The sequence below is a fragment of the Lepisma saccharinum genome, chromosome 13 (assembly GCF_977018435.1).
Source record: "Lepisma saccharinum chromosome 13, izLepSacc3.1, whole genome shotgun sequence".
Lineage (NCBI taxonomy): Eukaryota > Metazoa > Arthropoda > Insecta > Zygentoma > Lepismatidae > Lepisma > Lepisma saccharinum.
In genome coordinates this window covers 47112138-47126947 of record NC_139241.1, presented here as the reverse complement: position 1 = coordinate 47126947, position 14810 = coordinate 47112138, and the positions used below count along the sequence as shown (strand labels likewise).

General features: G+C 37.6%; 1 protein-coding gene across 2 annotated transcripts in view; it reads left to right on the top strand.

Annotated features, from left to right (window-relative positions):
• Window positions 1-14810, top strand: part of LOC145997255 (PHD finger protein 21A-like) — a 121869-nt gene that overhangs the window by 15733 nt on the left and 91326 nt on the right. For both annotated transcript variants that reach the window (XM_083134106.1, XM_083134105.1), the window contains exon 2: window positions 521-553. In XM_083134106.1, coding sequence (XP_082990232.1) covers window positions 521-553 — 33 coding nt within the window. The remainder of the gene's footprint in view (window positions 1-520; window positions 554-14810) is intronic.

Genomic DNA, 14810 nt, shown 5'->3' with positions numbered 1-14810 from the left:
ATTTTAAAGAAAGCCCGAACTCTTATAATAGTCTTCGAATCAATATCATTTACGTCACCAGAATAAACTGGTGTATAGGGGAGTATCCAGAATTTGCCATCGTAGGGTTATAAGTTCGTATTTAGGGATGTGTAAGGGTATATTTAAAGCCTAAAATTGAGCCTGTGTGAAATATTTTAGGGGTTTGTTGAGGAAATTTTGGGAGAATGTTAGGAGGTGCTGTTGGAGGGCTGTAGATAAATCACTGCGGACGTATTAAAAATACCAGAACCTTTTTCTCCCAGAGAAAACACCGTGTGTGTTTTTGTGTGTATTTGAAAACTATTCCAGTTTGAGAGTGGATTTCATTATTTTTTGTGAAACCTCTAGCGGAGGATTTTTTTAATGAAAGGCAAATATATTTTTTTCAATATTTCGTCACCATAAAATTGCTGGAATGATTTAAAAAGCAGTAACTTATAAGTTGTTTGTGTTGTATTATGTGGTAGCACTAATTGTGATATTTTCTATATCTTTTCAGTTTTTTGTGTTGAAGTCCAAAACAGATCCAGAGGTAAGTTCAAATTATTAATAGTTTGCAAATCGTTTCAGTAATGTTTGGAGATGATAAATTATTAATAACTAAAAACATTTCAACTGCGTAAAGTTGTATTTATCGAAGTTTCGTTAGTGAAACCTGTGCCATTTTTTGAAATACATTATTTCCTTCTTCCCCGGAAAATGAACGTCACCCTAAAATTGAGTTAATTTGAAACACGGTAATTTGCAGTAGCTATTATAAGGGGTTGATAATTACAAGTAAGACCGGAAGAGGTCGTCGCAATTACTTCAAATTGAAGCAGTGAGGATAAGCACTGATTTGCGGTAAAGGTTTACTTCCTTGATATTGTGCCTTATTTTTCCCTCAATGAAAAAATCCTGGTTACGTCCATTGTAGCAACTATGAAAATTTCTGCTCTAAGCTTTTAAGTATGATGACAGCGTGGTCAATATATTACCGACTTCCCCCGCCCTTTAAATCATCATACCGTCTCAACCACAAATTGTATTTCAAAGTTCATTGATGTTAAATTGTTACCCAAACATGTTGTTTAGAGAGAGAGAGAGAGACATGGTAATAATATTTGGAACAAAGGGGAAAAAAGTGATTTCTTTTCGTTTAACAAAACATGTTTCTTAAGTTTTTGGGTAATCCTGAGCAAAATATTTGGTATAGTTGCTAAATTTGGTAATTTTAACCAAATTATTTGGTCACTAGACAAACATGCACGATCACTGAATGAACTGGTACATGTAGGCGAAAAACTGATTGCGTATTTAATATCAGCTTTCCGAAATTAGTGAAGAACACATTGACACAAAATGACTGTTGCACAATGTAATCTGTGTATTCGAAACACTATTTAATTTTCAAGTTCATTAAGTTATTCTGGTAAGAATTGCGTCTGAAATTAAGGAAATAATTACCAAATAAAGGATAGGGACACCAAACTGTGCATGCTTTATTCTAAACTGTATTTTTTGTACGTTTTTTTTGTTACAGCGGAAAACTTTGTTCATTTATACTGAACCTATAGTCATGCAGATATCTGTTTTAGGCAACAAAAAAAAGGGGTAAACGTTTAAAAAATATATGCAAAGAATCCGCACACGAACATGAATAAACTCCGTACCAGCTAACTGTAGACCAAGCGAACGAGAACAAGTGTCTGCGCAAGTAGTGACGCGAGACGGCTCCACCAATGAACAGTGAGAGAAACGGGATTGTGTAATGAGCGGCGGGAGTTACCCGATTTCCTCATTCTCTCTGTAAGCGTTGCAAACTTTTGAAAAGGATAATACCGAACGCACATTGCAAACAGACCGTATTATTGTCTCCAGGTCCGTACAATTGGTTTACGAATTTCTTAGGGAAATATTAGGGATATAACTGCAAGAGCAAATTTTGACAAGTCGTGCATTTAGCGTACCGTACGTCCGTACATGCCATGAAATTTCCGTACATGTGCGGTTTGCAACGCTGCGCTTTCACCACTCGATTTTCCTCCTCCTCCTCTGCCGATATGCGTGGCCCTGCTCCACAGTTAGCTGGGACAGGGTATAGTAATTGAAAATGCGAAGAGACAGTAAAACGTATAAACTATAAAACTGTCAGGATAATGCACACATTTCGGGTGTTTCTGATATCCGAATATCCTGACAATTCGGATATCCGGATATCAATTTATTCGATATCCGGGAAAAAAATTTATCCGGATTTCACCATTCCTTAGTTTTTACTAATGGAGAAGTAGTCTTCCTGTATCCAGACGGCAAAACATTGTTTTCGATTGCATTCAATGTTCCCAACATCAAGAACACAACTGAGACGACTGTGCAAATTTGCATTAAAACAAATGTTCTTATTTTTCCTATAGGATACTCGTTGTGTTTACAAGTTGTCAGATGAACAGGCGTGCTGTGACGTCGTGTGAATCTATAGTAAATCACTGCCTCGGATTAATTTTTGCTACACGTTATTTTTAAGCGTGTTTGGTAATTGTTTTTCTTTGTGTAGCCCTACATGAAACGCGCGTGTTTTGAGGAATGCCAACGGAGCGTATAATGATTGTTACATTAATAAAAAAAAAAGAAGTTTTTTCCTAAAATATCCGCCGCTACCCTTCTCTCCCTATCAGGGTGCGATATCCTGGGGGGGGGATTTCCTCCACCAACAATCTTGGCCTCAAAAATCCCCCCACCAAAAATTTCCGGGGAGGGAGGAGTTTTTGTTATAACAAACAAAAGATAAGCAATTACTTTTAATTTTGAAATATATTTTACTAAGAATAATATGTTGTTGTTGGTTTGGTGTTTTAAGTCCACTTTATGCACAGTAAGGCTAATCTGTACTGGACCTACAGTTTAAAGTGGGATCCGAACCACTATGAGCCTCCACCGGGTATCGGACACTAAGAATAATATCGAAAACACACACAAATTAATGTAGTTGTGAGTATTGAATGCCTTCTCTCTCAAGAGTTCATTAACAAATTACATCAATACGCACAATAAAAGTAAAACAAGAATGCAAGAAAATTATTACTATGAAATGTAATTGATTTACATTAACATAAAGCACAAACTAAACAAAAACTTATTACACATAATAAAACCACTTCAACTATTTCATAATTTATTAACATCTTGAACCAGTTACTAAAGGAATTAGTTAGCTGCTCTGCAATATCTGATATGTATAAAAGTAAGAAATTAATTACCTTTATGTAATTAATAATAATAGTAGTAGTAATAATTTTTAATTGAGTAATTTATTTTTACTTTTAATAATACACATATGTGTTAGAGGGGGGTTTGTAGATTATGAACTCTCTCCCCCACCAGTTTTCAATGATTTCGTATCCTGCTCCAAGTCGTTATCCTTGGAACTATGGGAGGGAGGACTTGGTTCATATGAAATTGGAATGTTCTGTTTATTTTTTGAGCTCCCACTCCCGTGAAACTGAAGTGCTTTTTTATGAGCACCTTACTGGTTTTTATTTTCATCTCTTCTTGTATTCTTCACTCTGTTGCCTTCTTTTAATTTTTATCTGCCTCTTTGTTCTATCTGCTTTTCTTTTATGTATGTCTCTTCTGAAGTTTATGAAAAGGTCAAAAACACTGGGGAAAAAATGTGGAATTATGTTTTTCTTTTTCTTGCTTGCCACGATAAAATGTTATTTTTATTTTTCAGAAGTTTTCAACAACCTGTAACAAAATTTATTAGTTTCATTAAAATGTGAAGTTGATGCAACTCTTATTTGTTTGCTTGAATTGTTGTAACCCACTTTCTGCACAGAGAGGCTAACCGGGTAGAACACAGTTTATAACCACTGTGCAATGTGCCTTCTGACCGGGCATCGAACCCGGGACTCTTTATTACAAGCCGACAATATTGCTTATTTATTGGCATTTTAACTCATTACATAGTGTTCAGTGGTAGCGTCGTCGCCTTGTAAGCAAGGGGTCCCGGGTTCGATACCCGGTGGAGGCACATAGTGGTTCGGATCCCACTTTAAACTGTAGGTCCAGTCCCGGTTAGCCTTACTGTGCATAAAGTGGACTTAAAACACCAACTTAATCAATCATTACAGTGTGCTGTGGAAAATTATTTTGAAATAGCTCAAACAGTCTGGTAAATTTGGTTTTGCTTGAAAACGCTGTTCTTCCTCATAGTTTATTGTCCACAATTTCTTACCTCCCCCCTTCCTAGCTCCTATTTGCCTTTCGCTTCGTGTATATCCTGTCCTCCTTTATTTTTCTCTCAACACATTTGCTTTGTGTGAAAAAAATATCAACAATGTCAAACGAATTGATAATGTTGACAATTTTTGACCACCTTCGAACGAGCCGTTATTTAAAGGGGAAAATTATTTTGCAGCTTCTTCAATCCGACTAAATCATGCCTGTTAGTTCCGAATTATCAAATATTTTAGTCAGAATTTTCATGTGTGGTAAAGATTTATCTGCATTTTTTAGTTTAGAGTACCCAAAAAAATTCAACGAATGTTATTTTTCCTTAATTAAAAGAATCAGTTTTTGTGTACTTCCTCATCAGTATATGAAAAATCGGTCAAAGGTGCCAGGAGTATTTTAATCTCAATTCTGTCTGATGCAATATTTATTGTTGTGTATTCTAATCATGACCAGTGGATCATTTCCTTTTTTCCTTTTCGCTGATTCTTCTTTTGTATATTTTATCGCTTTTCTGTTTATTTTTCTTTGGTTCTCTATTTCCTTCTCTGACAGTCTTTCTCTCCTTTTTCTACTTTATTTGTCTTTCTTTGGATTCTATTTTCTCTGTTTCTCTCTTCCTCTCTGTTTTCTATGTATCCTTTCCTTTCCCCCTTTGTCTATTTTATTTATTTTTATGTATTTTCTTTATTTGTTTCCTCTGTTGTTCTTTCTTTCTCTCTTCCTCTCTGTTTTCTATTTCTCTTTTTATTTCTTCCCCTTTCTCTCTCTCTTTATTTCTTTCTATTTATCCTTTTTATTTCCTTCGGTTTTTATTTCTCTCTTCCTCTTTGTTTTCTATTTCTCTTTTTCTTTCTTCCCCCTTCTCTCTTTCTATTTATTCTTTTCTTTATTTCCTTCTGTTTTTCTCTCTTCCTCTTCGTTTTCTATTTATCTTTTTTCTTTCTTCCCCTTTCTCTGTTTATTTCTTTCTATTTGTCCTTTTCTTTATTTCCTTCTGTTTTTTTATTTTTTCCTCATTTTTTTCTCTTTCGTTCTCTCCCATACTTTGTTTCTCTTTTCGTTCTCCCTTTATTTCCATGTTTCATTCCATTCCGATCATTTTACATCGCTTTCCTCCCTCTGGTTAGTCGTAACGATGAGGATGCATGATGCGAACTGATTAAGCGGATGATGGGACATACACAACGCAACATCCATATTTATCTAGGATGGCCTCGCAGCACTTTACGCACACAGGTTCTCCACTTTGGCCATTTTCATAACCTTATAATTACCTTATAGAATATGCACTTCGTAGAAAGTTCAGCAAGAAATGCAGGCTCGACCAGGACTCGAATCAGTGTTGCCACATGAAGGGAAATTTCCCTTTTTGAAGGGAAATTTGGAGCTAATGTTAAGGTAAAAGGGAAAAGGGAAATTCGATGAAAAATAGCGAATTTTCAGGGAAATTTTAAGACAAACTCAACATTAATTATATTAAACATTATAAGAGATTCCAGTTTTGAAAGTGAGAACTTATTTTTATTTTTTATTTTGTCGTATACTTTGTTCTGAGAGGAAGGATGGAATTTGGGTTGATCCACATCTGGCTACCATTTGGGGCCGGAGGTCATTGACCATTCACCCATTGGGAGTGGGAGTCCGAGGGTATTGTTTATGGAAAGCTTTCCGCGGTTCTCTGAACTTTGCCTCAAACACTACACGTGCAAACAATAAAGTTATATTTGTCGCAAACTATCTTTACTTTAGTATTCAATGGATACTGATACTGGGTTATTCGTCGTGTGCGAGTGTGGAAGGTTGTACCCGTCTTGGACGATGGAAGACAAGGGAAGCAAAGGAAACGATCTGCAATTCCAGAATATATTAGAAAACGTTGTGGAGATTTAAGATGAAAAAACATCGCGGAAACAAGTTTAAAAATTCCGTGCGGAGTGGCAAGAAGTGACCAATAATACCTCTCAGACTCAATGGATTAAATTTTAATAAAAAACTTGCTGTGTTTTAGAAGTTTCCACCTAATATGGGAAATTTACCAGAAAGGAACATTTGCTCAGGTATGTACTATATATATATATATATATATATATATATATATATATATATATATATATATATATATATATTAATAAAACGTGTATACCCATGCGCCGAACTTAAAAATTTTGATGGGGAGCCAAAAATGTGATTTTCCACACAAACTCTTCATATTTGCACCTTACTAGAACCACAGACAAATTTGTTTGTGCTATTAGAACAGCATTTTGTGTAGAATATTTTTTCATATTCTTCTGATGGTGTGATGAAGACAAGGGGCATTGGCCTCCCTAAATTTAATCTATGTTTGTGTGTTTTGCTTTTTACTGATCAAAATCTTCAGTTGCCAACTTTAACATAGTTTCAGCTTTCATCTCAGAACAAAACAATTGGCTTGGTTTAGCAATAAAATCTAAATCTTCCGAAAAAAAAAAACATTTAAAAGTTATTGATTTTATTGTTTATTGATTTGGTTTATTTTACTTCGCTTTTGTGCCACTTTTGGTTAATTGCGAAGATGGGGATGAGTGATGATATGATGAAATTTATGACTGGACACTCACAAACAGCCATGCCCAGGCAGGGATTTGAACCCGGGACCCCTGGCATCGAAGCATTTAAAAGTTAAATATTTTATACATACGAACATGGGTCAACGATAATAATAATAATAATTCCTTTAGATGAAGGGAAAAAATGGCCGAAAAAGGGAAATTTTACCCCTTGCAAAGGGAAATTGTGCTTACAGATTGTGGCAACACTGACTCGAATGCGAGTCCCTGGCATTCTCTGCCGTTACTATAGCATCTAAGTTAAATAGCCTGGTTTCGCCTGATGCTTCACTGTTGCTGTTTCACCCGTGTGCAATTTTCTCTGTCAGTGATATTGCGACTGTTTCTGTTGTCTTTCAATGAAACACTGATGGTGTCGACGGTGCACAGGTTTTCCCATCGTGGAGCTGTATATTTTACGGATTCGAATTCTGGGCGAGTTCGCTTAAATCACCACGTACTACGTAGCCTACATTTTCATAAATTATGAAAATGTAGGGCCTCCCTGATGACGCAGTGGTAGCGTCGTCGCCTTGTAATCAAGGGGTCCTGGGTTCGATACCCGGTGGTGGCACATGGCACAGTGGTTCGATTCCCACTTTAAACCCTAGGTTTAGTCCCGATTCGCCTTACTGTGCATAAAGTGGACTTAAAACACCAACTCAAACCAAACCAAATAACTTATGAAATAGTATGTGTATTCGTTAACTGTGCCAGCATTTAATTTATTATCGTATCCTTATTTTTGTAAAGTTTGAACGTAAATAGGGCCTGTCATTATGATTCTTACATTATCTCAACAGACTGAAAAAATAAGGTTTATAAATGACTGACTTATGCTAGAAAATTTGCTTGATTATTTTTTGGGAAAACACAAGAGGAACAGACGCAACGCGTCTTGTTTGTGGTGGCAAGTTTCTCATAGCTCATTGGTTATATCCAATCATTGATATATTACACACACACACACACGTTATATGTGTAGCTATTATAAATTGAGCGGCTAGGGAGTAAAACTTGATAACCCACAAAAGTATGAAACCGAGAAATAACGCAGGGGAAAGTTCGTCCATCACATTGTGGCTTATGGGTTACACAGTTGTTCCCGTGTATTTCTGACTATTACCGGCTACTGAAGGAACTTTCTTGACTATGTGGAAGCGAATGCTAATGAAAAAAATAGTTAAAAGGTTCACCACCAGGTGAAAATGTGATTAGACGTAATTTTAATGGAGTGATACTGACAGAGGAATATCTGTTATTGTGGAATCGGACTTCGACTACGAGATGGCTATGCTCTACAAGCAAACAACATTAATTACATCAAGTCAAACATACCAATTACCTCTAACCGAAATTAATACATCACTATTTTCTTTTTAAATATGACTGTTAATAAACAGTAGTGCTTCTCTTTAAAAATATCGACACAGAATTTCTGGAAAATGTTTTGCTTTCTTACATGAACATTAGCCCCGTTTCGTTCGCTGCACTTTTTGACTCTATTTGCACTCAGACTGAACACACACTAAGGCCCGCTTCAGACGAAAGCATTTTCCTTATCATTTATCTTAACATTTGTGCCATGACCAAAATGCTACCGTGTAAAGTGAAACATATTATGGCATTTCAGATACCATGGAATATTTAATGGCATTTCTCAAGGATAGAAGCGGGCCTATTTCCGTAGCGTAACCAATCAGAAGCGAGCTGTAATGGCGGCCGAGTGAGATGTAAACAACGTCTCACTTCACATTTTTAAAAGCCGATAACTATTCAACCGACAGGAATAACGTTTCCCTATAAAAAAGTGTTGGGTACAAATCAATGGCACTGCTTAAATACATACTTTATAACGTCTACAGTACACATGTGGAATAATATGTTAGTTGTTTCAGTCGTAAACGCCGTGCACTTAACCATAGATGGTGTAACTCTGTGTGCCTTTCGTGCTGTATAGCCTATATCATACATCACAATCGCAAAAGGTAACCGGAATGTAACATGAAATGCTTCCATGTAAAGTACTGTCTACAGCAAGTTTTTTGGGAGCATTTACATAGTCATTTATGCTAGCAAAAATATTAAAGAACATGCTCCCATCTAAATCGAGTCTAACGCCGCACCCAGAAGCATATAGGCATAGCTGTAATCCCACGGGTTACTCACCTGACACACCAACAGCAGCGAGCACACCAGACGAAAGGGATATGTAAACTTCAAGCGACAGTAACAGAACTGAAAAGATACTCCGATCAGCAACTCGCCATGCCAAGGAAAAGAGGAAATGAAATAGGAGTCAATGAAGCAATAGACGTCCGTAGGATTTTTTTCCAGGGAGAGGCAAGCAAGGTGATTTTTTTTTCCAGGGGGGCTCAAAAGAGACATATTTTCTCCCTTAATAGCGATACCTCCTCAAAAAAAAATACTGCTTCAATCTGAAATTATAAGGTCCCTTCAAAGCCCTTATAGTAATTAACATAAATTACGTTGACTGAAATGAAATTATGTGTGATATAGGCTATATACTTTTTAGGTGAACATTCATTTTCCAGGTGGAGGCCGTGGCCCTCTTTTGACCCCTTCCGGACGTCCATGCAATGAAATGCCACTCAAAGACTCAAAGTCAATCAGTAATTAGATATAACGTCATCTCTAGATTTGCACACATGAACATTCGAAATTTATCTATCAAAAATGAAATACGTGTTGCTAAAAACATAAAATATATTTGTTAAAAAAAACTAGATAAAAAAATTAAAAATGTAATTTCTAAAGAGAAAAATTATCGTTCTCCTGCGGTGGACTCGAACTCGCAGACCCGACTTACCTTAAGTCCACCTGCTCTAACCAACTGAGCTACCCAGGAGAACTAACAAAGAAAGCATAAATGTTATTGTTAAAGTGACACATGGTATTTGCACATGGAAAACATTGTGGGATCATTTTGGCATTTCAATTCCCGTGTTATACAGCATTTCCCCTTTGGAAGTAACATGCGAAAACTTTTCTTTTCACTATATCAAAGCATAAACGCAAAGATTCCGTTTCCAGTCCTAAAAAATCTTTCTCAAAATTGGTGCAATACCGAGACAACAGCAAGCAAGCATCTTAAACAATGCACCTTAACATTAACAATCATTCAAGCTTTCTCGGATAGATGGCACTTCATTAGCTCCTGCAAATAGGACATTAAAATATATTGACAACCGAGCAATGGAATTATGTTAAGAAAACTTTAGAGCGACAAAATTGAAGTTTTATAATGTACATTAAAGATAAATTTATTACTACTGTACAAAATCAAGTGTTTTTACAAACTTTTAGAGAGCTTCAGGAAGTTATGGGGTATTTTTGAGAAGATACTTTGTAGAACTATGACAATACTAAAATTGCAACACTTTAAAGTTAAACGAAGGAAGAAAAGAGTGATCACTCTACAAGGAAACATATGCCAAGCCAAAAATCAAGTCAGTCAGTAGTTTGCAGTGTGCAGTAATTCTGATTGCAAATTACTCTCACACTTTAAAAGTGTATAATGTTATATAGAGCTACACAACAAACACAGCGGAACTTTTGTAGTCATATAATTCATAGTATTCGTCAAATGTGCATTTAGTATAACCTGTTTCAGTTCTCTCTGGAGCAAACGAACGAAAACAATTCTCTGCGCATGTATTGAGGCGAGACGATTCCACCAATGAACGCATGAGAGGAAACGGGATTGCGTGGAGGGGGGAAAGCGACTGCCGTTACCTTCGTAGCAGCGTGTACTGCTTCGTTTTTCCCACACTATTTCCTCCCCTTCTCTGACGCTATGCGCGGTTTAGCTCCAGAGATTGTTGGGACAGGGTATAGGCGATGGTAGTCTGAGTCTATGAGTGTGAACCTCAGTCTTGCATCCAGACGAAGCGTTGTAACCACTCACACCTGCGTTCATTCGTTTTTCTGCGCATTTCAGCTAATCAAGAAGATGAGGATGAATGATAAGACGAATTGATAAAAGGAGAACCACACCACACATGGACAGCACACAACACAAACCCCACAGTGGCTTATACTGGATGTCAGTTCAGACGCCAGAGCCTCGTTGGCTGGAACATTGCAGTTACCGGTGTGTGCTGCGTGAAAGTGAGATTGACATCTCCACTCAATAGGTCACCCCTTACACCCCACACACACCAGTTTATACGTACAAACTGTGCTTATTACATGCTTATTTTCTGGCTTATCAGCGACTTTGTCACTTTCGAGAATAGGGGAGAGGAGTCTCGCTTGATCACTTACTCTTGGAACAAGAACTTTATGTATTATTTCGTCTGCTATGATGAAAGTATAGTCTGATTAATGATCTATGGTTTAATTACTTCGAAATATTGAGTGACTGATTGGTTAGATTGTTTTAGTTCTTTTTTCTGCCACTCTTGGCTAATGACGAAGATGAGGATGAGTGATGGTATGATGAAATTGATGAAGGGAAGCTTACAAGGAACAGCCATGCTCAGGTGGAGGTTCAAACCAGGAACTCCTTCGGAATACACTGCAATACCTTATTCGTAATATACTTCGACGTTTCTCTGAAAACTAAGGTTTCGTCATAGGTGAATGAAGGGTGCTGTGTGGCTTTTACGTACACAGCTGCAAGAAGGGAAATAATTGTGTAAAAGTGTATTTCAGTGTACATGCTCTGCCTAGGTTGCCTTTTGCTCGGTAGTCCGAAAAGCCAACGGTTGGATTTAATCAACGGCTTCCCCCCTTTGAAAGGTAACAATACCCTGGTAAAGTCGTCTGCTAGTCCCGCGCATAGGTGCGGCCATGTTGGCTGTATACAACCGGTTGCTATGGTGTTTGTTAAGCCTCCAGCATAGGGAAACACTATTCCGCGTTGGTGCAGTTTGGAAAGATGAGCTGAAAACAATGAAAAGGAGGATTAGCACGTAAGGAAAACCACTTGCAGAGCTTTAGATACGTAAGATAAGAAGGTGTCTTCGAAGGAAGGGTGCAACGAAGCATGAAAGAAAAAGAATATGATATTAAGCAAAGTGCTTCTCAGATGATGTCGCACATGTTGCGACCAGCACATTTTCGAAATGTCTACAGCAGGTTTCTTAATAATAACTCTATGTGTGAGCGAAGGTATGTTTGCGGGAGCCAGATTAAATACCGTGCGTCCATTTCGATCTTCAGCCGAGAGATCGGGAGAAGCGTGGCGGGCGGCGCTGACGGAGATGCCGACATTTGCGGCCTGTAATGCCGGCTTATTTTTATGGACATATGCAGACATTTATATAAATATTGCAAAACGAGCACTAACCTGTGTTATAAGAGTACGGTTTTAATTTTAGTAGCTTAGTGGCTGTATGTGCTGATGATTTTGACACGTCCACCTCTTGTCAAACACGGCGTAGAGGTTTGTTTGGAGAACGTTCTAACGCTGCACCAATATCATCGAGTTTTGCTTCGGTTATAATCCGTCGTTTTTGCTTAGGTATTTTAAAATTTAACGATCCAGTTCCTCGTAATTTAAGGACAAGATGTCTAACCGTATCTCTATGTGGAGTTGAAACGCCTGGGAATTTCTGTACAAATTGCCTGCACACGTCTCGACACGAGTCTGTTTTCACGTACGTGTCATACATAAAAAATCTTTGTTCTAACGTGAACCTTGCGGCTGGCATTCCAATCGTCTCACTGACACAACACACATACGCACTGCAATAACACAATCAAGTAACTGCAAGTAACCAAGAATAACACTCTTGCGCACAGTACGAAATTAACACGCTCTTGGTTTACATTGCTCGCCACTATATTCACAGCTCTGTCTTCATCTAGTCGCGAAGGAACAAACAAAAACTCGAGCTCGGAGATTTCGGATTGCGAGGAAGCTCACGAACTCCATTCACTTTTAACGGTTTCGTCTGCAGCGTAATCTTGATACAGTGTTGCACATTCGAAACCTCCAAACGATTCCCATCGCCATAAAACTCTTTCAAGCATATAAACTTAAGCAGGACGTTACTGGTCAAAACTATGATTAAAATGCTTTATTATCTGTGGCTCTTAACATCGTTTCTATAGCGTATTTATTTGTGTATATAAGAGCAGAACTTGGATGAATAACAGAAGAACTTTTGCGTGTTATAACACAGGTTAGTGCTCGTTTTGCAATATTTATATAAATGTCTGCATATGTCCATAAAAATAAGCGGGCATTACAGGCCGCAAATGTCGGCATCTCCTTCAGCGCCGCCCGCCACGCTTCTCCCGATCTCTCGGCTGAAGATCGAAATGGACGCACGGTATATTTAACCAATGTGGTCCGTATTCCTTTGTTACGATGTAATCACGAGGACAAAAGGGTTGAACACAATATGTGCCGTTTCCTCTATTCGTAACTATTCTGTCGTTCTTATTCCAATTTATCACGCTCTTTTATGAAAAAAACATTCGAATGTAAACAATTTGTTGTAATTAATAATGGTCTGCCAAGCTAGAAACATCTTCAGGTCGATCCGAATTAACTAACATGTGAGAAAATATTGGAATCCTCTAAATAGCAGTACTGACAAGTTTAATTTAGTATTCACAATCCCCTTGCCCCCCCCCCCCTTCCGGACGCCCATGACCGGTTCCGACTTGTTACGTTCTCTCATAAGTGATCGGTTAGTTCGTATGAACTTTCCAGCCTGATCCAGTGTGTAGTTAGAGATCTGTTAGTTCATCGAACTCTCCAGCCTAATTATTGCCTATTTTTGTGGGAGCAGGAAAAGGTTTATTGTCCATTTTGCCTTGACTCATCTCACTCAACAGGTTGCTAGGTGCCGTGGCTTCCTGGAGATGAGGCATTGCTCGAAAAGGTTTATTATCCATACGTTCTCTCATATCTCAGAATCCCAGGCTCGCAGAGACTTCGATACAAGGCCCGATGGAGTGAGGCCGTTTTTATGGATGCATAGAAATACACACAGAGAGAGCGCCGTAGTGTAGGGACCTGTGCGTGATAAACTGCGGGGGCGGGTTAGTGCTATGATAAATAGTGCGCTCATAGAGTGAAGTCTTGATAAGTGCAATTCTCTGTGTTATGGGGCAAAATGCAACAGGAAGCTGTTGATAATGGATTTGTTATGGAAAGATGTATATACGGCGAAGGGTAGAAGTGTAAATAAATGTTGTACATAAAGAGAAACTACGTGAGACGTTAATTCTTATAATAAGGGGGTAGCGCGGAGGGGGACATCCTTCGAGGTATATTAGCTTTTTCATTCAAAATATTGAAAATAATTCAAATAACAGTATCTTCTTCGTATAAGGAGATACGAATATATCTTACATACAAACTCTGAATATGGTTTACTGAATAAATATTATTTCTAAACCATTTAATGAAAAATTACGAGAAATTATATTATTTTAGGTTTTATAACGCGAGTAACATTTGTGAAAGAAAGCTCAGTACAAGATGAAATTCGGGCTTGTAGTACAGCATCTGGAGACTGTGCACCAACTGAATCCAATGTTAACTCGATTTTGAACGGAGTGTGGGTTCTCAAATGTTAATCCTTAGCCGCTCAATTATACAGGGTGACTGGTAATTAGGTGTATTCCCTGAAAGGGGTTAAAGTAGAGACAATTTGCAATAAATTTGACCATATGATACCCCGTCCGAAAATTAGTAGTTTTCGAGATAATCGAGTTTCTATTGTTTTTTTCTAAAAATGACAATTTTCCACATAAAAAGATGAATTGAGAAAAAACTGATAATTGTAGGGAACTTATTTAAGCGTTTTCTGATAGCTAACAAACAAGTGGTTCGTTTAAAAAAAAGTTTTTTCCAAATAACAATCACATGTAAGTACCGGGTGGGTCTAAACTTACAAGTGATGATAAAAAAATGCACTCTTAGTTTACTTGGCAACGTATTAATAACAAAAATGGTATGACACGAACCGTACAAATTACTTAAATTACTTCCTTGAGTCATCA